This window comes from Thunnus maccoyii, chromosome 13 (genome assembly GCF_910596095.1).
Source record: "Thunnus maccoyii chromosome 13, fThuMac1.1, whole genome shotgun sequence".
Lineage (NCBI taxonomy): Eukaryota > Metazoa > Chordata > Actinopteri > Scombriformes > Scombridae > Thunnus > Thunnus maccoyii.
This window is the reverse complement of record NC_056545.1, coordinates 6,816,777-6,842,678: the sequence shown is the minus strand read 5'-3', so window position 1 is coordinate 6,842,678 and position 25,902 is coordinate 6,816,777. Positions and strand designations below refer to the sequence as shown.

At 38.3% G+C, this 25,902-nt stretch overlaps 2 protein-coding genes across 4 annotated transcripts; one reads left to right on the top strand and one right to left on the bottom strand.

The window, feature by feature from the left end:
• Window positions 1–674: 674 nt before the first annotated feature.
• LOC121910056 lies at window positions 675–9,230 on the top strand. Of its 2 annotated transcripts, none has more exons than XM_042431012.1 (2): window positions 675–889; window positions 1,571–9,230. In XM_042431012.1, the coding sequence occupies exons 1-2, from the start codon at window positions 802–804 to the stop codon at window positions 2,440–2,442; spliced, it is 960 nt and encodes a 319-aa protein (XP_042286946.1). In that variant the 5' UTR covers window positions 675–801; the 3' UTR covers window positions 2,443–9,230. The 2 variants fall into 2 exon arrangements, with proteins under 2 accessions (XP_042286946.1, XP_042286945.1); XM_042431011.1 differs by having other exon boundaries at window positions 675–1,465.
• Window positions 5,148–25,609, bottom strand: slc25a14 (solute carrier family 25 member 14). 2 transcript variants are annotated; one of them, XM_042431014.1, is made up of 9 exons: window positions 25,436–25,609; window positions 24,704–24,805; window positions 23,713–23,851; window positions 20,933–21,027; window positions 13,318–13,403; window positions 11,966–12,061; window positions 10,678–10,802; window positions 10,220–10,433; window positions 5,148–9,446 (listed from the first exon to the last, which is right to left on the bottom strand). In XM_042431014.1, exons 2-9 carry the CDS (start codon window positions 24,765–24,767, stop codon window positions 9,405–9,407), a joined length of 861 nt encoding a protein of 286 aa, XP_042286948.1. In that variant the 5' UTR covers window positions 24,768–24,805; window positions 25,436–25,609; the 3' UTR covers window positions 5,148–9,404. The 2 variants fall into 2 exon arrangements, with proteins under 2 accessions (XP_042286948.1, XP_042286947.1); XM_042431013.1 differs by lacking the exon at window positions 25,436–25,609 and having other exon boundaries at window positions 24,704–25,413.
• Between the last annotated feature and the right edge of the window lie 293 nt (window positions 25,610–25,902).

The following is a 25,902-nucleotide window of genomic DNA, read 5'->3' as shown; positions in this document are numbered from 1 at the left end:
TTACTGGAGAAATACAATTTACTGAGCTTTGAGAATTGCCTAGTTTATAAAATTTTAAATGGTTTGGCCCCTTCCTCCACTATACAACTGTACAATCGCTCAGTAAGTTCTATTAGATCCTCCAGAATATCCTCTATACAAGATTGTACCAGACCATTTTGTCACACTGCATTTGGGCAGTCAGCTTTCTCTGTGAAAGCCACAACTCAGTGGAATGATGATATGAAGAGCTGCAGTTCCATCAGTACGTTCAAAACCCAATTAAAAAAATCTGCTAAAAACTACTCAGCTCTGTAACCACTGACTCTAAATTTAATCTCATGGTCTTCTCATGAAACACAAATAATCTTGCTTTTTTAATTTGACAAGTTTACATTATTAATTTCTAGTTGACATTGTGGATGTATGTGATGAGCTATTGCTTTGTATGTAGCTTTGCATTTTGTATTATGTGTCCTGTGTGTTTTTTGCTTTGTACCGTTTGTTGTTGTGCTGTTATTACATTTGAAGTGTAAGGGTCTGCAGATGAAAATGAGCTGTAAGCAGCACATCAAATGGTAACATTTATGTTTAACACTATACATGGTCCCAATAAATGCATAAATAAATAAGTAATTTAGAGACTCTCGATGATGTCACAATAGAACGATATCTAGTAACCATTCTAGAATGGACAGCTTTAGAATTTTATCCCAACAACCCAAAAGCAATACTGCATGGACTTAAAGCTGATGTGTTTACGTTTCTGTATTAGACAGCGGACAACAAACATCACAAACTAAGAGGAAGCCTACAACTATCATGGATCCATCGCAACTCTTACTGACCGCTTTTGTGAAATTCCCTTCATTCAGGGGATGCGACGTATGGATTAGCCCGTATATAAGAGGTTTGTTGAAAAGGCATTGGAGCGCGGTGGAATCTGGCAACCTCAACATCGACAGCACGAATTTGATGGTGGACATGTGTCAGCACATTGTTAATTTGACTTCCTCGTTTATCCTGAAGGCTATTAAGCCCGTCATATCAGACTGGCACAGGAAATCCCTCCGGTTACAACAGTATCTGTACCCTCGACATTGTTTCTTTGGTGTAGATGGGAGTGATGTCCTCGCTAACCTGAAAAACATCCTCCCACAGTGTGTCTGCAATGGTTTAAGCTTACCTACAAGTGTTCACTGCGAGAGCTTAGACAAGTTCATCCAGCTAGTCGCAAGAGAGGTGACGAGAGGCATAAACTCTCAGATAGCTGTGGTAATGGACCTCTTCAATTGGTCTCTGCAACCCAAGACTTTTGATTGTAATTGCATCTGTTACACAACTCTTCATACCATGATTGCTTTGGTCACTCAGATGCTAAGATGCATGTACCAACAGAGCTGCCAGTGCACACCGTTGTCCACAGACTTGGAAAGGCCCAACACCACTCCAGCCATACGTGACAACGGGAAAAAAAGGCCGCTGCGTATGGTCATAGAGCAGGAAAACTGCGTAATCACCTATTGTACTTCAAACAAAGAAGTCATGGATATAATGACGGAGATTCCTAAATGTGTGCGTCCAATTGTAGGATCCTGGTGTGAGGATTCAGATGACTGGGTGTCCACTGACAGCACTGATGTCTCCGAACGCAGTGGGAATCATGCAGATATTTCAACATATGACGATGACAGTGAGCTAACGACTGATACAGAGCAGAGATCTTACCAAACAGATACACAGGACTCAGATGATGACCAATCTGAGGACTCGCTCAGCCAGGAATCAGCTGAAACTATCAACAGTGGACCAGTCTGTCAAAAAACAGCAACTTCTCAACCAACTCCTGCAGAGAGTTCTGTCAGTCCGGCCTCACTGCATGAAGATCAGGTTGATGGATCCACAGATGCAATAGCTGTTTCTTCTGACACTGGTAGTCTTCAACCAGTTACATATGATGACACAAAGCACCAGCTGCTCATCCTGGTGCTTGTCGAGTTGCTATTGCGTACTACAAAGAGGGCCCGGACATCACTGCCCCAGACGGTTTTTAATAGGGTCATCCGGAATCTGAGAGATAAGGCATTGGGAAAAATCCATGCCAATGAAATTGCTGTGAGCTCCAACCCTCAGAGTGTTGAGAAGATCTACAAGGCTGTGTTAAAAGACCTGTGTCAGCATTTTGGCTCTGCAGAGGTGCTTCTGCAAGCCATGACGTCACAGGATCCCACCACTGACGATTTTGTTACCACAACCCTGAGGGATCACCTGATTGTACCCTCTCCGAACAACAAAAAAAAGAAAAGTGCCATTGTCAGGTTCTTCTCTTGTTTGGGCGGAGCTATTGTGAAACCCTTCAGGGCCTGTATGTCCAACTCTTCGCCCCCAGAAGGAGACAAACAGAATGATGGCAATACCAGCCTCATGCTAGCTAAGAACCTTCAACCTGCTCTGAATGCTTAGATTTAAAAAAACAAACAGTTTTTTGTCATTTTTCCCACCTTGCTTCTACCTTTTTCTACCCTGTCAACATATTGACAGACATACTGTACCAACTAAACCAACTTAACACTTTTTTCCATTTTTTCTTATCATTTCTTGCAAATTGCACCACCCTTTCTCTAAAAATAACTGTTAAATACCTGCAAATTTTCAGGAAATCAACATAAAAAGAAGCCACCTGTAAAATAAAGGTGACAATTTAACTGAGCAAGCAATAAGAAAGAAACAGATACAGAAACAATCACGGGATATATTTTATTTGAGTGTACGTTGAATTTACAACAGTATATAAAGCCAAACCCATTCTGTCAAAGAAAAAAATAAAAAAGTACTCTCCACTTAAAACTTCCACCATAGAAATTCATCGAGTGAACAAGCGAAAAAGGTTATAGACAGCAATAATACAAGCTGAACGGACACCAAAGTGCAAATGATCAGTGGAAGTGAAGAGAAAATTTACAAAAATATTTATAGATTTTCATCTCCTGTCAGACTGCAGATTTGTCAGTTAATAACAATTTCCACAAAGTATTTTAAAATCTGAAACATTTTGACTGATGCCTCAGACAGCATTTAAATAGAGGTGGGACACAAAACCTCTCAACTCTTTCTTTAGAAACCTACATCAGTTTAGTAGCGGGTGCACTGTACATCTGGCCTTTAAATGAAGAATTAAACCAATAAAATATCTCAAGAAAGTTCCCTGCAGGTTTTCAGGCTGTTTGATCAGGACAAATGATGCTAACCCACCAAAATCCAATAATTAACTAATCACGAATATCTTAATTTAATCAATGTAACAGTGTTTTTGTTTTGTTCAACATGAGAAAGGGGGAAGGTGCTTTAGCTAGGATAAAAAACAGACTGCATGTCTGTGGGGAAAGTGAGTTTGGATTGTGAAAAATCAGGCCAATTTTAAACTCCTTTTGAGGTAAAGCAATATAAGAACATTTCAAAATAAAACCAACAATATACCGTAAAGTCCATTGAATGAAAGGTTTTAAGAGGGAACCTTTAAAAAAAGAAAAAAACACTCACATGGCACAAAATGGTAAAAAAGAAAAAAAAATTGCCGTGGTTCTTTGGGGTCGTCAGGAGGGAACTATTTTATGTTCTTTCTATCAAACACATTCTCTCATGAAGCGCTACACAGTCACAAAAGATCTATTTATTTTTTGGAGTGTGAGGATAACGTGAGTCAGAGTTCATGAAACACTGTGACGCTCTTTGATTCAGACTAGTGGTGTTAAAACTACTAGTCAAAGCCACGACTTTGACAAAATAATCTTAACTCAAGGTCAAAAGCTGTTGGAGCTTTCAACTGAATCTCAGTCTTCATCAGCAAATTTAGTTCCTCAGTTGCATAGAATTTTCAAACAAGGACTCAGCACTTACAAACTATTCAACACCTCAAGATCTTATCGATTACTCTGCTGATTATTTTCTTGATTAACTGATTAATTGTTAACATCTTAAAGTGTTGTGTTCTGTCCAACTAACAGTCCCAAACCCCAAAATATATACTTCACTGTAATGGAAAACTCAGAAATGCAACTTATTCTTACATTTGAGTACATTTGAGAACCTGGAACCATCAAATATTTGGTATATTTTGCTTAAAAATGACCAAACTAGTCGTTAATTATGTCAATCAACTTATCAACTAAATGTTGCAGCTCTCAGTTTACCCTTAAAACAGGACACCTGTTATCACCTGACTGAAGTTCCATGCAACTGAGCAAACTCCCTCCACTGATGAAGACAGTAAGATGCTGTTGCTCCAGAAAAAGCTAGTAAGTGGACCTTGAGTTAAGATTTTTATTTAGCTGCCGATGCATTTTTACACACAGCTGGAGTGTGACTCAGGAAAATTAACGAGAAGGGATGAAGACAAAACTAATTTAAACTCTCAAGTTTCTGCTGAAATTAGGCTGCAGGTTCCTTCTTGCAAAATGGAGGAAATGCAGGTATTAAAGTCATTATAGGAACAGTTGAGACATTTTAGGAAACACTTATTTGCTTATTTGCAAAGAGTCAGATGAGAAAATCAATTTCACTTTCCTGTCTGTGCATTAAGTATGAACCTACAACCAGCTGCTTGTTAGCTTAGCTTAGCATAATGACTGCAAGTAGGGGGAAACAGCTAGCCTGATTCTGTCCAAAGTTTAAAAATATGCTAACAAACACCTCTAAACCTGACGAATGTTTGTTTAATCCACACAGAATCAAAAACTAGAATCTGTAGCTTTAGTGGGACGACAGTTTATTTGACCACCCAGTAATTCTGTGCAGCGTTTCCTCACAGTGACGACAAATCACCACAGTCGGCTGTTGTTCGCCAAGATACCGTTTCAGAAACTGTAGCCACATAAATAAATGTTAAGTTTGTAATTTTAAGTTTTCATAAACATTTCCCTTTATTTCAGATTGTTTTCTGCTGCCTGCTGTTCACACGGAGCTCAAGTTGTTCATCATGAACATAAAATGCTGGTGAAGGGAATTAATTACCAGGCAAATAAGTGGAGTTGTTTTAATGTAGCTTACTCAGAGCACTTGGTAACAGTTCAAATGAAAACACAAACTTACTACTGTTTACAAAAAAAAAAAAAAAAAAAGCATGCAAGCATGAGCATGAAATGTTTGGGGTTTTTTTTCTTTTTTCCCCCCCCCAATTCAAGCAGCAATGGAAAGCAGCATCAGCCAAAGCGCATTCTGGTTCACTGAACAGAGTCAAATAAATACTGTAGATGAATCATTCTAAAGTCAAAACAGGTCAACATGAAATAATTCAGATAATTAGAAAATAGATAAAACTTTGCATAAGCTTAAAAACATGAACAAATCCCAAATATGGTTCTAAAATCATTTTTGCTGGCATGAAAACTTTTACAACACAAACACAATCACAGTCAAAGTCAAACAAATCAAAGTTAAACTACGGGACGATCAGTGACGAGAAGAAACAGAGATCTTTTGGACGTTTTTAAAAAAGGCTGGACAGTTCATGTAACATTAAACAGAAATGGGAGACACCACGCTATGATGTGAACAGACATGTCTTTGCAGAGGAGCAGCTGAAAACAACACTTTCTTCTAAAGAACATGATTGATCATAATTCCATGAACATGATTTTTCAGTACTTTAAAGGGTCAGTTTACCAAAACAACTAAAAATAGCATTAGAGGTAAATAATTTGGGTGACCGGACACCTTAAAAAAATGTACTGCTGCCACTTCCTGTGCTGATCTTCCTGCCTTAACTTTGTTGTACACTTGAAATGTTTCCATAAATATAAACATGACAGAAGCTCAGTCTTATCATCATTTACCAGGCCGAGTATCACAACAGCGATTACATTCACTACAATGTGCAAACGAGCGCACAAAGTTGGTTGGTTAGTATAAAAAAAAACTCTGTGTATCTCACTTTTTATTCCTTTAAAACATGTTGTGATACTACTGTAACACGTCAACACGGTGTTGACGAACAAGTAGTCAGACAAAAACTAAATGTTCAATAACCTCCATCCTAATGTGGATCCTGTGTGGATTTTTGGATAAAATCAATCAATAATTTATCTATAAAATGTCAGAAAACGCCTCATCAGAATTTCCCAGAGCCCAAAGACGAGTGTTTGTTTTGTCGGACTTACGTAACAATATAAACTCAAAGATATTCAATTTCCTATGATATGAATCACAGATAAGTGAGAAGCTGGAACCAGAGAATGTTATTGGTGGATTATTTTTGTCGACTGATCACTTCAAAACTAAAACCAACACAAAACTGGTTAAATCTGTTTTCTTCCAAAAATTCTAAAATTAAGCTCCATCTGACCTCTGACCTCAGCCTGAGCCGGGGACATATTCCTAAAATTAACCCCACGACACTCAGATTGTGATCAAATCACTTGAAACTCAGCGGACTCTTTGCTGACGATCTGTGGTCACTCGACAAGCTTAAACTCCAAAAAAAAAAAAAAAAAAAAACCTGATCAGAATCCCTCGACGCACAGTTCAGAGGAAGGTAAATGTGTTAAAAGATGAATTGTGTATCACAGTGGTTGATATTGCGATGCTTTTCTGTACACAAGTACTGTGCATCACTGTCAGCAGATAGTTTAAATGGCTCAGGAACGCACGACTGCTGAGGTAACTGAACACATCTCTTCACAAATGCACTGAAATGTAACTGAAATATGAACCCGAGAACTGTATCACAACCTGTAGACTTTAACTAAAGAAAAATATATCTCACACTCGGTATGATAATGAGGCATCGGTATCGGCAGAGGTGCAACATTATCACAGATTATTAATATAAGGCTGTAACAGTGCATCTCTCCCAGGACTCCAGGGGCTGTGTTCAAATATCTTCACACAAAGCTCATTAAAAAAAAAAAAGGCAGAAGCACACCGGGAACGCCAGACACACACACACACACATGTTCCAACAACAGGAGTCCAACACTCAAAACCTAAAGAGACCTCTAAAACCAGCTCGACTCAAAGCGCACACTGTATTCTAACTGTGTTTTGAGTATATTCTGCACATTCACGCTGAAAATGTTAAAATGAAGTACACTTAAAAATGCAAAGATTGAAGAAACCAAAGTTCTAGCTCAAGGAGAAGAAAAAAATAACTTGGAAATACACATTTTACTCCCCTTTTCAACTTGGATATTAGAGATAGCGTTTATATAAGGACAGATTATGGGTTTCATTTTGGATTCGGCAGGATCAATGGAATAAAAGGCCATTTGTGAGATTTCTGCAGCTGCAATGACCACTGATTCATTTCAAGGCAAAAGGACACCATACGTGTGTTTTTCATCAAAAGCACGAGGAAGCCAGAGGGAAAAACTTGATTCACAAAATCACAAAAATATACCTACATGTATGTGAAAGCACTATGGGGGAATGTAGCGAGTAAGCAGGGGATTGTACACAAGTATGGATGAAATATGACCTTTAAAGGTGAGCCAAGACAGAAACGTTGCCTACAGCAGTGTACGTAGAAGTGCAGGTTGTCAGTGCTGTTCAAGCTATACATCATAAAATATCTATAATGTACATCAGTTATAGAATCCAGCACGTTTGCATCATTACAACAGAGGAGAGACTCCTCTTCTCAATCGCAAGATCATTTTGGGATATCCATCTGATTGAGGATGGAAAAGTTTTGGCCAACCGCCTAAAAAAAAAAAAAAGTGGTGTTGACAAAAAAAAAAAAGGAATATCTTCAACTTGTAAAACAAATCTAAAGTACTATAAATGAAAAATAAAATATTTGACATAAAAGAAGCTGTACTACTGTACTGTGCAAGTCAAACAAGGGAAAATAAATATTTGTAAATAATTCCTAGAATTTCTAAAGATTACTGCCGCGATATCATTTACAGATTCCCATGAAGAATTAAAGATAACAAATGCATTCAGTCTGTTTTTGTTTGTTTGTTTGTTTGTTTTTACATGGGTGGAGTTATGATTCAGCAATATCAATTTGTTGTTCTCAGTCCCAAACAGGTCATGTATTCTAACTACACAAACTTTCAAATACTTTCCAGCAAAGATTTTCTCCTGTAAAAATCAATATTTATAAAGGACTAAAAGAAGCTGCAAACAAAACCAAGTTTGGTAGAAACACATTTTGGCCCACTTTTCCCTCTTTTTATCCACACCAGCTGCCTGTTTTCTATTCATGCCATGACTTGACCTCAAACCAGGTGCACAACATTAAAAATAGCGGAACAAGGCATCATACGTAGAGCCGGACATGCCTGCGATAAAATAGTACATCCACCTCTATGTGTGAATGAGTCTGTACAGCCATTTACAATATGTAGTCTCTTTACTCTATTTCCTAATGCTGCAGCAGACTGGAGGCAAACAAAACGGAAAAATAAACCAAAAAAACACCGTCGTTAGGATTTATTGATCTGGATTGAATATTTTGGTTTTGGTTGCGCTCTCTTATTAAGAGGCTTTGGTTCTGATCTCTGGTTGTTTCAAGTAAAACTTCAGTGGATCATATCTGATCCTAACAAATGATAAATAAATTTAAAAAAAAAGGAAAAACATTTTTTTCTTCAGTTGTAAATTTATACAGAAACTTCATGTGTTGAATGATTTTCTGGCAACTGACCCACTTTGAGATCGAAACTGCTTTGTGAAATTTCAGAGGCTTTGTGGCACCTTTTTTTTTTTTTTTGACACTTTACTAAACCAAAGATCACAACATATCGCTGAATTTTATTTTCAATAATTCATGTGGAGTGCTGTTGAGCATTATTCCTGTCCAGTCTTATCTCTGCACATTAACTACCTGTAACAGCCTCAACATTCAACAGTTAAATCTACAGTAATAGCTTTCCCGACACTTTTCATGCAATGTCTATGTGCTTAAAAGACAGGGTTCCCACACACAAAAAAAAACAGCTTTTCCATTTATATTTTTCCAGCCCTATTAATAAATAATTTTCCCCCATGTTTTTCCAGATCTGTGTAGGAATCCTGATAATACAATCACAAGTTTCTTCTCTTCTCTGTTTATCTTTTAAGTTCAGATTCCACTCATTCAATTCACAGTGGAAAACTCCACCTGTCACACCTGCTAAAGGACATAAACCTAATTCATCCAAACTTCCAGTTTTCTGCTACAACCAAACATTTAGCTGCCTGGGGAGAGTCAAAGGTGGTTGAACAGAATCAGTGACCATAAATAAAACATGTTGCAAAAAAAAAAAAAAGATTTGGATAAGCATGGGCAGGTGACTGATACTGTATTGTATCATTGGTATGGTAGGGTATGGTAGGGAGTGTGAATATACTGGTGCCAAAACTCCAGGTGCTGCCGTGCTTCACACCCCACTTATGCCCGACACAGTCTGGCAGATCTGTGCAGTCCCGCTTCCTCGCTCGCGTTAAAACGGGAGCTTCTTCAGCTGCTCGAAGGTGATGAAGAACTGAGAATTGTGTTAAGGAAAAATTTCATGATTAATTTAAGAACAGGTGGTAGCTGCTCGTCGGATCAACAGGCTCTGAAATATGAGCAGATGCCTTTCCTACCGGGCTTAATATAAATGTGTGCACAGTTTTATCAGCTGACGCACATTTTCAGAGCATTCACCTTCATTTTACTTTTAAATATGTGGTTTTAGATTAACAGGGATACACAGAAGTCAGGCCAGGTCCAAATTATTCTATGTTGTGTTTTCAAACCTGTAGTTCGGTTCATTTGTTCTGGTTCAAAGGAAAAAATGATACATTGTTGCCTTTTAGTCTTGGTCCAATTTGAGTTCACACACTTTTTACAAAACAGAGCAAGAGGAGTAAACATGAGGTTATACAGACGGGTAACTCACTGATTGGACAGTTTTGATGACTGTCATCTTGCATCATCAGTGTTACAGGGACCCATGTGGGGAAATCAAATTCCAGTGAATGACAACAGATCAAGCAACACTTTGATGCTATTAATGTGTATATTCATGTTCTATTTCACAAAGAGCTCACAAAGAAATACCTGATTATGAACACTATTATTAGTATTATTTGACTTCCACATGTTATGGATAACAATAGAGAAAAGACAAAAATATCTGGATCAAACATTTAAAATCTTATTCAAGTTTCTTTCCAGAATTCCTGAATCTTTCCGAGACCTAGAAATGATCAGAAATCTGATTTCCGTGTTTTTCCCCACCTGTGAAGGAGTCCTGTACATATTAAAGGATACGATGATGTTCCAAGGCCCCAGTCGCAGCCAGTTAGGCCAGAATCCCTTATAGAGAGCGAAGAAGCCCTCGTTCTTCCACGTCTGCATCACGCCGTCCAGTGTCCCTTTGTACAAGGGGCCTCCTGACAAAACTCGCTGGTTCATCATACGGGTTCGAACCACATCTACGGGGTTGGAAGCCAGCGCCCCCGCCAAGCCACACGTGAAACTTGAACTGTAAACACATCCGACATGGAAGGAGATTAACGGACGAGTCCGAAGCTGAGGAGTTTCACTCCAAATTCAAACATGAGCCTTTTGAATTTGGAGTGAAACACACTCAGAAACTATAGAGTATATGTTTTTACAGACCAGTGTTAATTTCTAAAGTAGGGTACTGAAAGTGTTTTAGGAAATGTGATCATAAAGGATCACCACCCCTGACTTTAAAAAGAGAGTTTAAGAATAAATAAACTTACATGAAATGTGTCAAAATGGTGTCTCCCATGACACCAGAGCGAAGGAGGTGCTTCTTCGTTATGTCATAGACAGGAAGTTCTACCCCGACGACAATGGCTGCTCGCTGTGCTGTGGGAATGACACCCTGAGGAAGAGGAGGATGAGGAAAATAAGTCTCATTTTAACACTATTACAGTACAACTCAGTGGACAGATTCGATTTGACATTCAACAAACTCATATTACTAGATTAGAGCTGCAATTACTAGTTGATTAGTCTATTAGTCAAATAATTTATTGACATTTTATACACAAAATACATAAAGAAAAAATCACAGGTACATGAATCGATAATGAAAATAAGCCTTAGTTGCAGCCCTATACTAGATAAAAAGATAAGACATGTAAATGAGACAACTTTGGAGCAGTTGGTGCCTTTGTTTCCCTCTGATTCAAGCTAAGCTAGATCAAACACGTCCTGCACTAATCTGTGTACTGAATGCATTACTCTTGGAAAGACATCAAACAAACGTGAGTACACAAAATGTTGGAGTATCCCTTAAAGATCTGCTTGGTTTTGTGGTGGAAAATCTTCAGATGGGCCAATAGATCTTCAGGTCTCCCATAACATATAAGTCTCGAGATTCAATTAAAGTTCAGACTCAAAGAGATACACTTGAAACTGGCAGAGTTCAACGTGAACTGGTTTACTGTGTATCACGTGCAACACAAAGCAAACCGAGGCTTCGATCTCAGGATGAAAAACCTAATGCAAAACCACAAAACATCATCTGATGTACCTCTCATAACCTGTTTCTAGGCTCTACCTCGTTCTTAACCAAATTCAGAAAATTTTCTACCATTGTTGCTAAGTCGTCCTTGTAGGCTCCTCCCACAATGACGTCATTAACGACCTTTGCGCTTTGGCAATGATTCAACTTATGATTCGGTCTGGGAACAATGGAGTCTCAAACGTCCCTAAAATTAAAAATAAAATTAGGGCCAGTGGCCTTTAATCAATTATCATAATCAAATAATCAAATGTCATGAGCACTGACCTTTCCTTGATTCTTTAATAATTAACCATCCTGTTTGCTCTCCCTGTAATGACTGTATACTGTCTCTGATGACACTGCCGTGACTGTTTACACCAGGAAAATACTCGTCCATAGTTTGGTTTTGCTGCTTTATCGGTAGAGGTGGTTGTAGTACGCTGCACTTAAAGGAACTTTTAATATCTTAATCTTACTGCATACTGTGGCTAATGCACATACATACACATCCCTATACACAGTAATCCAGCACTCACTCTCCACAGCCCTCTGGTGCCCTCTGTCTGGTAGATGTTGATGAAGTTGGACATCATGCTGCCTTGGAGCAGACTGCCCTGCGCCTGCATTCTGATCTGAAACAAAGAGACATACAAACTGATAGATAAATTATCAATAGACTGAGGTTGGTTGAAGTCAAGCGTCTCTTTAATTCAAACAGATTACATGTTACAGACACAGAGAGTGTGCAGAGTCTCCGTGGAGAATTCTGTTATTGATGGCCTTGGGAGGCACCTTTAGTTGTTAACAGATTCTCACCAGACCTAGACAAAGGTTTACAGAGCTCTCCCTTCCACATGACATCCATATGACTTTGTCCTGCTGTTACCCGTGAGACCCTGCCGTCTAATATATAACCATACATGGTACACAATGCAAGGTACAGATTTTTCTATCACAAACAAAAAACCTGGTCAAATAAAACATTTTCTCCTCTAATTCCCAACGCAGTACTTCAGTCAAAGTATCATTAAGACATGTGACTATTTAATATGGGATATCTACACAAATCATTTCAATGCTGATAGGCCATTTAAATCAGAGTGGTCATCCTGTGACTCTACTGTTAATGTTGAGATGAGTAAATCATCCAGTGCAAGTAAGTGTAGATCTGATTAGTGTTGCTATATGAAGCCTGATATTATTTTCTTGGCTCTATACTGTAGCTTCGTTACATCAGATATCTTATCAGTGTCATCGACAGGGTTCGATCATTAAACTGCCAATCACTCATATACCTAGTGGAGTATAAATTAAGGCAGGAACTAACTTTTATATTCTTTTTATTTTTTTATTAATTAACTAATCATTTGTTTAACTGATAAATTATATGAAATGTCCGTTACAAGTTACCAGAGCCAAAACTAGGTCTTCAAATTGCCAACAGTCTTCATGTTTGAGAAGATCGGCAAATGTTCTTTATTCTTACTTGATAAATGACTTGAAATAATGAATTGATTACCAAGATAATCAATGAGTATTTTTCTGTTAATTGATTGATTATTTCAACACAATCTTAATGTAAATCCAACCATTTACACTGAACAATAAACAAGAAGTTGAATTATTATTCTAGCCCCACAGCACATGTTCTGTATTTAGGACAATCAGGGAAACGTTAAGCCTTTAGAGTAAGAAATTACTGAAAAATAATTTAAGAATTCAAATAATTGTTAAAATCGGAAGCGAATATGAAATTTCAGTGCATGTTTTAGACTTTTGAATTACTACTTTGTTCAAGTAGGAACAGCTGGTGTATATCCACTATTTCAATAAGCACTAACTATGCTCTGCTTTAATCTTAGCCAAGTCCTCTGGCATCAAGAATCACCTTGAGGACGTCCGTGGGATTGGCCAGGGAGGAGGACAGGACTCCAGACACGACGCCACAGAAGACGTTGATGACCATGGTCTCGTCTGTCAGCAGGAAAGAGACGAGAAATGCTGTTAATTAACACTTGCGACAAAAAGCAAACAAAAACACACAAATGCAATGCCATAAAGAACAGCCTATACTTTACTATGTATAGATGTCTAGAGGGATGTATGTTATTCCCATAAATCATAACGTTAATCATGCATGCTCTCCACTTTTTGAAATTGTGTCAATTTGAATACACTAGTTGATCTTGTTTGGGACAAAACATTTGTGTCATTATTCAATACAATACTTGATAAAGGCAACAGACCTGATGTTTCTGGAGGGCTGTAAGCTACTTTATAATGATTAAAAATGGCTTCTTATCTTCTTGCTAATGACTAGAAATAGCAAGGAAAGCCTCACCTAAATATTTATTTTGTGATAAAAAGCTCACTGTAAATTATAGTGTAATTACAGTGTAATTACAGAGCTTCTGAATTACAAGAACAGGACTCAACATGTTCTGCACTTGTAACTACACACAGGTAAGAATCTTTAAAAACCCTTTCTAATCTAGTCTAATACAGGTCTGCCCGTAGTTTCACTTTACCAAATATTTGGTCATGGCTGATATATACTTTTTGGATCTTTTTATTTAGAAAAAATATAATGAGATCATTTTTTAAAAACACAGTCTGCTCTGACCCAAACTAGACACGAACTAGAGTGTGTTGAAAATAACACGTTAAGAGATAAAACTTCTGATTAAGAAAGCTATGAGCTATGAACATACTAACGATAAGAGAAAGTTAGAAAAGACAAAAAGGCATCTTACAAACAAGTGTAAATCAACTTTTCAGAAAAGATTTCTGTTGATTAGGTATCACCAAGAAATCATTATGTCTAATTTGTGCCATATTTGCTTAAACTTACTTGGAAAGTGGGGGAATGGGGTTAACTATACATCAACGTAAGTAGTTGACCACAAAGCTACACTTGCTGGAACTAGAAACAGTTGAAATGTTCTCGCACTCGTCTATTTCTCACGATAAGTCAAACCCCACCTGCCTGGCACTCCAAGCAGATCAAAACAAACACTGAGATTTATTTGACATTGCTGTTGGAGAGACTGCACGTTCTGTACAGTGCCATTGTTAGCAATTAGCCTTGGAGTTTGTCAGTGTTAGCAAGTGGTGGATCGCATTAGTAGTAACCCAGTGTGGTGTCTAGAGTGGAGTAAGAAGAAGAAAGAGGAGACAAAATAATAATGGATTGTGTTTAGAACAATAGTTACAGTGATCCTTGATCAATCTGACCAACAGTTAGTGTGGCAGTCCTCGCGCCGCTCATATTTTGGGCAGAAGAACGGGCATTCGAATCCCACCACAACCACAGGGAAAACCCAAGCCTGCATCAAAACAAGCATTCAAAACACAGTGGCACCATTGTGGAAGAGGGCATGCAGAGTGGAAAGGCAAACAATTAACAGGAAAAAAGTGCTTTGCATTTTAGCAAAAAAAAAAAGACACACACACTCACACATTGAAAAAGTGAAGTCAGGCCTCAGTAACTAAAACTCAACATTCCCTGTTTAGCCTCCTTCCCTGCTCCCTTCCCTCCAACCCTCCATTTTCTCCTGGCATTGAGATTTATTATAATTAAGAAAGTATACTGAATAACAACACATTTGCCCTGGTTCATTGGTGCTGACACATTTGAAAAAGTTGATTTATTACTGTAGATGCAGAAGAAAACTTGATGTATTGTTCAGAACTTGTGCTGCCAATATAATCAGAGTTTAATACAAATTTTATAGTTCATGACTATAGTACAAACAGATTACAATTACATACTCAGATTAAGATCATACTAATGTAGCAGCAAATAATTAGATGGTCTCATTTGACATGTACTGTACAATTACATCAATAAATAGTAAAGGATGAATACATAGGGGTATTCGCAAAATTCCTGGGTATGACGGTGTTTTAAGTATTTTTGTGTATTTCCAAAATTTGTAAATTGTATGTTTTTGTTTAAATTTGAACTGAACTCACTTTGGAAGTGAAATGATGATGCTACCATAGTGTATGATAGTGAGGTACCACATTTTTTTCATTATTGATTAATCTGCTGATTATTTTCTCGATTAATTGTTTTGTCAATAAAATGTCAGAAATTAAGAAAAGATATTCAGTTTACACAAAAAAAGTATCAAATCCACACGTTTCTTAGGCTGAAACCAGCAAATGTTTAGAGTTTTGTGCTTTAAAAACTGTCTAAAATAATTAATCGATTGTCAAAATAGTTTCAGCTCTATTACTGTGTTGCATCTCCATAGAGAACGAAAAATGTAAAAAACAGCAATTTGTGGTTTTAGGGGGAGTAGCGTGCTGTGAGTCTTGGGAAATAACACCCAGGCATGCTGACTATGCACCACATCCCTAAGTCCTGTCATCACAGTGAAGGTGCCAAAAGCAAAACCTGTTCTCACTGTTGTATCTGGCAACTTGCACTGTAGGTGGAGATGCTGCACAGATGTACTAAGTGGATGGATGAACTGTTGTTTCTAAAATAAATACTGGAGATTCAACATTCAGCTCTCCTAAAATCAGAAGTTGTTGATTTTATAACTCTTTATTGAATATGTAAAGATTAATTAAACAAGACATATGTAATTAAGACAACCTTAGAAGTGTTGGTAGCAATATTTTTCAGTTTGGACAGAACCAGGCTACTTGTTTTCCTTTGCTTCTAGCCTTTATGCTAAGCTAGGCTAACCACATCCCAGCTCCAGCTCTGTATTTAACACACAGAAATGAGATTCCTATCAATTGTCCCATCTCAAGCAAATATGCATATTTTCCAAAATACTGAACTATTCCTTTAGAGAAAAAACTTTTCCTTTAAGAAAGTAGAAAATACAACTCCAATCTTTCATTTTGTTTTCCTACCTTTTATTCTATTATAAATATCTTATGTACACTAATTGACCATTAAATCCTGAGAGGAGCAGAGGTAAAGAAGGGAGGGAGAAGAGGAAAAAGCAAGGTCTTAAAGAAAGAATTAAAAAAAAGAACTCAGAAAAGAGGTCATGAAGGTTAATGCCAGATAAAGAAGGAACCAGTCAATGGAAAAAGAGAAATGTCAAATAAAAAAGCAGACAGAGAGGGAATAGAGGAAGAGAGAGAGAGAGTCTGAGGCCACAAATTTTCTGTGAGCGACAGAAAGATGCTGGCGCCAGCCAATCACTGATAAATGTAGCGCAAACCCATTTCGCTGATAACTAAAGTGGCTCTCTCAGAGGGCCTGACAACAAAGACTGATCCATTTTCAGGATTTTTGGATTCCTGTCTCCAATGCCAACAAGTTTATTTCTGTCTACTTAACCTTTCAGTATGTTGACTATGTTTTTTCTTTTTCAAATGTGGTGAATGTGAGGTTTTCCTGTCTCCTCTTCAGCTTGACAGTTGTTTTGGCCCTATGGTGCATGTTGTATACACACAAAGGTTGTGTGATTTACAACACAGAAACTAAAAAATCTCCACATATTGCCAGTTACATAGCTACTACTTATTCATGGAAACAAAACACCACATGGTAATTATCAACAATTAACTGCTCTTATTTAGGACTGCAACAATTACTTCCATTGCCAATTAGTCTATTGATTACTTTCACGATTGATCATTTTGTTGTTGTATGGTATCATTTAGACCAACAGTCCTAAACCCAAGGATATTCAATTTGCAATGATACATGGCAAAGTAAAGCAGAAAACCCTCACATTTGAGACACTGAAACCAGAGAATGTTTAGCATTATTGCATAAAAAGTATAAATGGATTATGAGTAGCTGCCAATTAATTTTCTCCACTTATCAATTAATCTCTACAAAAGATACTTTTGCACATATTTCAGTTATGCAACATGCCTATACATCTTGACTGATTTGAGACATCTCCCTGAATATCAATCATGCTGGTTGTTTGCTTCTGAAATGGTGTTTGATTCATTTATATCCATGTCAGTAAAAAATACAAAATGTAATGTTTGTTAATAAAATATCCTACCTATGTCAGATAGGAGGGGGAAAACATGGAACTTACAGTTACAGTGTGAACGTAGCAACTCTCTCACTCTTCCTGTCCACTCTTCCCTGCTTTTCTGTCCCTTCCATCCTTACTTGCTTCCTTCCTGGAAGCTCTTTGCCTCTTATTTAGTTTGCAAATTAGTGCCGGCAGGTTAACACACCCACTCTGCTTCCAGGAGGGTCAACACAGATTGTCCAAATATATCCAACCTTTTTTGGAGGGGGTGTTGGGGGTGTACACCCATACGACTAAAGGTACAGTTCAGTATTACTGCTGTGTAAAGAAATATATTTGTGATAGGGTTGAAGCTAACAAATATTTCATTATCAATTGATCAATTATCAATCCATCTGCTGATTATTTTTCTTGATTAAAGAGGACCTATTATGCTCATTTTAGCTCTATTTTTATTTTTGGACTCCACTGGAGTAGCTTTGCATGATTCACAGTTCAAAAAAACTCCTTATTTAGAGTACTGTGCAAAAGTTTTAGGCACCCTAGATGTTTAGATTCTTATCCATTATGCAACACCATCAGGGAGGTGTCTGATCGGTCCTAAATTTATTCATGACATGACAATGACCCCAAGCATACAGCTAGAGTCATAAAGAACTATTTTCAGCAAAAATGCTGAATCCTGGTGCTTCCTCCACAGACTTCACTTCACTCAAGCTGCCCGTCAGACCCGCTGCCTCTTCCCACTTTAACTTGAATAACAAACCGGGCCACAGTGCTCTGGTTGGATCCACACAGAGAGCCGGGGCTAACGTTAGCTGAGAGGCTAGCAGAGCATTAGCTGCAGCATGGCCAGAGGGAAGCACAGCCAGCCAGGTTAAAGTAGGAAGAAGCAGCGGGTCTGACGGGCAGCTTGACTTAAGTGGAGCCTGCGGCGGGATCGTCAGGGAGAAATAGTCCGTCAAGGAGCTGCTAAATTCGGCTGCACAGATAGGAAACACCTCGGCTGACAGGATGCATTACCGCCACCTTCTGTGCACACTGTGCATGTAGCAGATATCCATATAAAGAAATCTGTCACAAGCTGACGTCAGCTCGGACTGAGAGTAGAAAAAACCGTTGGAAACTTAGAGTTCAGAGCAGTCTGAAGCTGCTGCTTTTTGCACACAGGGATTACTTCTACATACGTTTACCTCGTTATTTGACACATTGGCTACTTTTAACATGAACATCTGACATTTTGACATTATATATGTCTGAAAATAAGGAAAAGCATAATACATCCCCTTAAACCAATTTTTGTGTTTGTGTATAAATTGTCAGAAAAAAAAGTCTTTAAATGTCTTATTTTGTCCAAACGATATTTAAATATATTCAGTTTACTATCATGTATGACAAAGAAAATCATGAAATCTTCAGATATGAGAAACTTCAAACTGGCAAACTTTTGGCATATTTGCTTAAAAAAAATTGATTATCAAAATAGTTGCTGATTAATTTCCTGTCGATCTACTAATCAGTTAATGAACTAACCGTTGCAACTCTGATTTGTTGGTAAGCAGAAATGTCACAACACCAATATCACCAGGGTAAACTGCCATACACGTCATGTGTTTGTGCATTTATATCACATTATTTACTAATTCTGATAATGTTTCACAGATAAAATTAAGTCCAATTAGTTTATGCGACTATATTAATTCCAAGAGGCAAATTCTACGTTTCTACATTTCTGAATTCACCACAATTGCAGTCAAGCCCAAACACTTCATACTTGAGTATAATTATGACACGGGGTATTTAACTCCTTTTCATCCAACCAGACATGCAAGCAACCACCCACTGAGTGACACCAAAACCCCAGACATGCAAGCAAAGTGCTCCAACATAAACAAACAGGAGAGAGGGTCTGTAAGGGGTTTGTGCTGTTTAAGGCACCAACGATGATTACAGTCCAGACGGAAGGAAAAGGAATGAGAGACCGCCAGAATGAGACTGAAGAAGAAGAGTGTAATATGAGCAGGGTTAGAAATAAACTTTTTTGTTCACCTGCCAAGGAGATTTTTAAAGTTTGGAAAAACATACTAACAAAGATTTGCTGAAACATCTGAGAAACTACATTATGGTTGTTTTTAAATTTTATTTCTTATATATATATACACAATATATAAATTGTTTAGTAAGATACATTACATCCTTAGATTTGTGACGGCACTTTTCATCAATTGCATTTGATTTAATGCTATTTGCACTTTGCTTGTGTATTTTTTGCAGTTTTTTACTGCATCTGTTCTTATTGTTACTCTGTTACACTGAAGGAACCCAATTTCATCCCCCTGTAGACTGAGTATTATATATGGAGACAATAAATTCTACCTTGTAATGTCCGAATTTCTTTTAGAAATTTTTCCTCAATACACGGTAAAACTAGTAAATATAGGAATTCAGGTGAGTTGGTTTGTTCTCCTAAATGCTTGAATTTGCTTGGATATGACAAATCTGGAGCATAAAAATATGATATACCTAATTAAAATAATTAAGCCAGAAACACACAGTAAGTTGACTTCAGTTTGCGTTGTGCTCGAGGCCTGTTGAGTGTCAGTCTGTAGCTCCAAACTTGTTTCTATTCGCAACAGTGCCCAAGGATAAAATGTAAAATAATATTTTTATTCCATGAAGCCATATTATGTATGTATATAATGTAACATGTATAATTATCTAAACTTTCATACCAATACTGCCATTAATTTTTAAAATATTTCTTTTATTTGCGTGTTTGGATTTCATTAATTCCTTTGGAAGCTTATCAAATCAGTCCCTCTGTCAGTGTGAGCTCTTCTTAACTTCCACCTTCAGTGCACTTTAGAGTCGTCAATCAAAGGCTCTGAACTTTCAACACTGCAGTATTGGCTACTTGTAAGAAATATCTCTCATTACGCTTCACTCTGGATAATTGCATCAGTTAACTGGCTAGAATGTAAATTTGATCAAATAACTTAGGTGCTCGTACTGACAAACTCTTTTGCTGTGGCTTTCAGCTTTTCGGCAGTTTAAGGTTATTTTTTTACTCTAAAGGGAAGCTGCTTGTAAAAAGATTCTCTCACTGTGGTCCTAGAGGGCTTACTACGGTTTTGGTCGAGTTAGCGTCATCATCATCAGTGCTTACAGACCAAACTTACTTTGCAGGAGATTGCATCAGCCTTTAGCCGGTCAGATCTCCAATGCAAATATCTAAATTTAATATACAGCCTGCATGATGTCAGTGTCATTCATACCATTTCCCATTGATCTTTGTTTGGCCTGGCTTCCAGCTGCAGAGCTCAACAAATTGTGACTGTTTTTCCAGACTAATATCTTGTTGTCGAAATGCTTTCGGCTAGCTTCTGTGACACTAATGAACTGAATCCAGTGAATTGTGAGGCTAGTCTCTTTCCCTGTATGCAGGCTTGAATTTAAGACTCTGATAATAAAAGAGTGTAAACGACAGACCAGAGAAGTAGAAGATAGGATCTCAGAGGCAGAAATAGTGACACCCACCTTCTGGGCGACTGACAAACAGCCTCTTCAGAGAATTGTAGGTTCCTATCTTGATTGTCCCATAAGAAGCTTGTCTCAACAGGGCGGGAGAAATCCTGGAAGGAGAGGTGAAATATGTTTATTAATCTTTACACTGGGAGTTAAAGGACCAGTGTGTAAGATTTAGCGGCATCCAGTGGAACAGACTTGGCAGAAATGGAATATAATATTTCTAAATATGTTTTAATTAGTGTATAATCCCATGAAAATAAGAATCATTGTGTTTTTGTTACCTTAGAATCAGCCCTTTATATCTACATAGGTTTTCCTGCATGCTTGGAAGTGGAGGGGGAGGGGTATTCAGTTGGTTGCAATCTGCAACCTCACCACTAGATGCCACTAAATCTTACACACTTGTCCTTTAACTGTGTTAAGCAAGGGTACCCTGAAGGTAGAGGGAGTGCTTATTATTTACTTTCCCTCACTTAGGATGCCTATTAGCAAAATGAGTCAAAATCAGTCTTATTGACTAGTGTGAAAACCAGTCTTACTGTATATTGCCTAAAAGCAGAGATGAATCTTAATGAATATTGAAACTTGAATCACAGCCACTGCTTAAAAATCAAAGAGAAGCTCCCTCTTACCCTGTTTCAAAATGGAATAAATTTCCTGTCTCACTGGGCTTCTTTCAAAGCTTCAGCTGGCTTCATCCATATCACACTTCAACCACCCACAAAGTGTAACAGCTCTGTGTGCAAAGCATATTACTGCATATTGAATGGAGCACAAGCTGTCTCCATTCCATCAGCATGGAGCATATTCACAATTGTGTTGCAAAGAAAAGTAAATAGATTTTCTTAGCGGCACATTGAGTTAGACGGAAAGCTTTCCCCATGGAACGGCACGGCAAAGAGATCCGGGACTGTATTCACACTTCCTGGAACTAAGAGTCAGTCCTAGTGCTTAAATTCTGAGGAATCCTACAGCATTTTCCGAGAACCCCCTGCCCTCTTTTCTGTAGCTAAGGTGTTCTTTAGCAGATGTGTGTTAAACAGAGGCAGGGGTTATCTGGTAAATTGCTACAGAATAGATTGTGCAGGGACGACCCATGTTGACTGAATGATTTAACACCATTATGCAATTAATGCTATATCACAGCCTCTGTTTATGTAACCCCACCAAAAATGCACATCAACTGAACAGCATTAATTGATATAAGACCCACAACTGTGTACACGGATCAGCCACAACATCAAAACCACAAGGGAAATGAAAAACACTGATTATCTTGTTACAGTGGCACCTGTCAAAGGGTGAGATATATCAGGCAGCAAGGGAACAGTCAGTTCCTGAAGTTGATGTGTTGAAGCAGGAAAAATGGGCAGGTATAAGAATCTGAACAACTTTGACAAGGGCCAAATTGTGATGGCTAGATAAGTGGCTCAGAGCATTTTCAAAACGGCAAGTCTTGTGGGGTGTTCCCAGTATGCAGTGGTCAGTACCTACCAAAAGTGGTCCAAGGGAAAAACAACACTGGCTATGACAGACACGTGTCAGAACACACAGTGCATCGCAGCTTGCTGCATAGCCGCAGACTGGTCAGAGTAACCATGCTGACCCCTGTCCACTGCTGAAAGCGCCTACAATGGGAACGTGCGCATCAGAACTGGACCATGGAGCAATGGAAGAAGGTTGCCTGATTTTACAAACCACGTTTTCTTTTACATCATGCGAACGGCCAGGTTCGAGGCAGTGTGATGCTCTGGGCAATGTTCTGCTGGGAAACCTTGGGTCCTGACATTCATGTGGATGTTACTTTGACACGTACCACCTACCTAAACATTGTTGTGAACCAAGTAAACCCCTTCTTCATGGCAACCGTATTCCCTGATGGCAGTAGTCTCTTTCAGAAGGATAATAAACCCTGACACACTGCAAAAATTATTCAGAAATGGTTTGAGGAACATAAAGAGTTCAAGGTGGTACCTTGGCCTCCAAAGTCCCAAGATCTCAATCCGATTGAGCATCTATGGGAAATGCTGGAAAAACAAGTCTGATTCATGCAGGCCCCACTTCACAACTTACAGGACTTAAAGGATCTGCTGCTAACGTCTTGGTACCAGATACCAGAGGACACCTTCAGAGGTCTTTTGGAGTCCTGCCATGACGGGTCAGAGCTGTTTTGGCGGCACAAGAGAGACCTACACAATGTTAGGCAGGTGGTTTTAATGTTGTGGCTGATCGGTGTATCTGTTTATGTGGATCTACCAAAACAGCAATATTTCAGTAATTCACCTCCACTTAGCATTAAACAGATAGAAAACTCAAAATCATTGCCACACAAATAAAAGCACCACACATATCATTATTTTTATATTTTCAGTGAATCACACTTTAATATTTTTGTGATTATGAAGTGGTTTTCTGTGAAAATTCAGAATAATTAAAAAGTAGCATGCTGGGATTTTACTTGATTAACCAATACAATTGAAATAAAGTGTAATAGCAACAGGGTCAACAACACCTTCCCAATGGGATAAGACTTCATGTTTGTCTTGTTTAAATGCGCTTTGACAACCCCGCTAAATCTGTGTGACGGTAACTTTTAGATGAATTTAAGATTGTCACAATGGTTGTGAACATGGACACCGAAAGTCACAAAAACATCTGTCTACTGTGGCTGCTCCAAACTAGCATGCACTTGGTAAGATCTTGGTAAAATCTGTTGTGGTGTCCAAATCGTGGGTATACATAGAACATAACGTTGTGTGTCCAGAGCCTAAAAAAAGTCAGTTCCATACCCAGAGTAGAGCGCCCGGATGCCCTCCTCCTTGCCAATTCTGAAGAGGGCGTGGAACATGCCTCTGTAGCGCACCTCTGTATACTGGGACTGACCCTGGACCTGTAGCCGTGTCTTAGTCAGGTCGATGGGGAATGTCCCTGAGGATTGAAAATATAATAATATAATAACAATAACATTGAGAAGAAGAAAAAGAAGAGGAAAATTAAGGCAGTGGAGTCAAATAAATGTTAAGAGATGACAATGATTGGGGAGTAGAGGAGGATATTTTGCAGGTATACTAAGAATATAGACAAATTCATACTGTCAGGTAGCCCCAGTTTTTGTCTCTCATGTATTATCATTGTATTCAAGTCATATAGTATGATACAATAGATTTATAATTTCCAAGTTTCCTATTCACGTACCAGAACTGGCATATGTCTTTCCCTGATCTTGTACAACACAAGAAAAAAAGTCAACATAATATCAAAAACAACACCAAATAATTTTGGCTCACGCTGTCGATTAGGAAAAAAGAGTCACAACTTAATTTAATCAAGTTAATCAAGATCGGTGGTGAGTCTGTGTCCGTTGGGAAAAGGGAGGTTCTGTTAAGGTTATGGCTTCAGAGACCAGAGACGCCAATTTACAGATTGTGTACACATATGAAAACTAGCAGACCATTGTGTATTATACAAATTACAAAGTAAGCAGTGACGATGTGTGCCAAAAATCTGACTAAACTCAAATTTCGTGAATTGGGTACACCTACAGTTGCAGTTGCAATTTGCACCAAAGAGCTCTTCTATTTCAGCTGGATGCACAATGGCCCTTTTAAACCCAGTGCTATCATCTCTCAGCAGACAATGGAGGAAAATATCCCTAAAGCTGCAAATTCTGGGAATTTAAAAGGCCATTTCCATAAAACATGTATTGTCATGTCATATCAGCGTCTAAAGCTAACAGTATACGTGACGGTTAACGTCTGCATGTTGTGGTGCATCACGTACCGAATTCTGCGACAATCGAGGCCATCCCTCCGTAGATGAACGGCTTCCAGTTCAAGTTGGACATCTCAGCGGCGGCGGCTGCTTCCACCTGCTGCAGCCCCGCTAAAAACAACAGTAGGCCGCACAGACAGAGGTCAACACAGTGCTGCAATCTCAGACAAAACAACATGTCGAGAAACATTGAGATGCAATGATGCTACAGATCAGCTAGGGTCCTCAGCATCAGCATCCCAGCGTACTGCGCCGGAAAGAGACGCCCGCAGTGTCGAACACCGCCGAGAGAGCCATCATATTTGTTGCGGAGTTGCTATTGGATGAGAGTTATGTCAATCAAATGATTCAGCGATTCAATTGGCTCGTGTGCCAGGAAGGGCAAACCATGAGTGTTTACAGCAACAGTGTCACGAGAATTGAATGAAGTTATTTAATATCGTAAAAGCTACTCAGACACTTGACCAAGATGCTACTTAGAATACGACATAAGTACACCATACTCTTTAAGATATAGCATTTAAAATGTTATATGAAAATCAGAAAATCATGCATTTTAATCGTGTTAACTACAGAGATGTCCGTCCCACCCAACTGTTTCCAACGGTTAGCTCGAAGCAGATGGCTCGTGCTAGGCTAACGGTTGGTCACCTACCACTTCTGGAAACGACTAGCCTGCTCGTTAGCGAGGTTACTGCTTAGCAACTAGTTTCCGACACATATAACCGAAAGGTCACGCACCTGTGGTGTCGATAAAATCCGCAACTTTCTACTTCACTTGATTTTCCATGACTTTACACATGTACGTCGCTCGACTTTAATAAAATGCAGGCAGAAAAGTTGTCGCCCGCTGTTAGCTTCCCATTTCAGCTAATGTCAAGTACTCCAGAGATGATAAAAAACAGGATTTCCGTTAGTACTTTCAAAATAAAACCCCTTTGACGAACTCTATTTTTCAGTGCAAGGTCACGTGTCCTTAAATGGGACTAATTTATGTAAAAACAGTAATTACGATTAAATCAAATGTATTTAAAAATCTAATTTAAAATCTAAACTAAAGATCACTTTTAGAATCAAAGAAATATGAAAAATATTTTTGTTAAAAATTGTAACTTGTTAGTTTGTGTTGGACATATCAGCAATGTCCTCTTGAAAATACTTTTCACTCCAACATTTAAATGCACACCCAGTTGCCAGTTTATTAGGTA

Bases quoted from the DNA above. Each gene is read 5' to 3' on its own strand.
- LOC121910056 (XM_042431011.1), top strand. From the start codon at position 802: ATGGATCCATCGCAACTCTTACTGACCGCTTTTGTGAAATTCCCTTCA. The intron at 1,466-1,570 runs GTATGGTCATAG...GTCCAATTGTAG, and splicing joins CGGGAAAAAAAGGCCGCTGC to GATCCTGGTGTGAGGATTCA.
- slc25a14 (XM_042431013.1), bottom strand. From the start codon at position 24,884: ATGTTTCTCGACATGTTGTTTTGTCTGAGATTGCAGCACTGTGTTGAC. The intron at 10,434-10,677 runs GTAAGTTTATTT...ATGTGTTTACAG, and splicing joins ACCATTTTGACACATTTCAT to TTCAAGTTTCACGTGTGGCT. The intron at 9,447-10,219 runs GTATCCTTTAAT...CACAATTCTCAG, and splicing joins TGGGGCCTTGGAACATCATC to TTCTTCATCACCTTCGAGCA.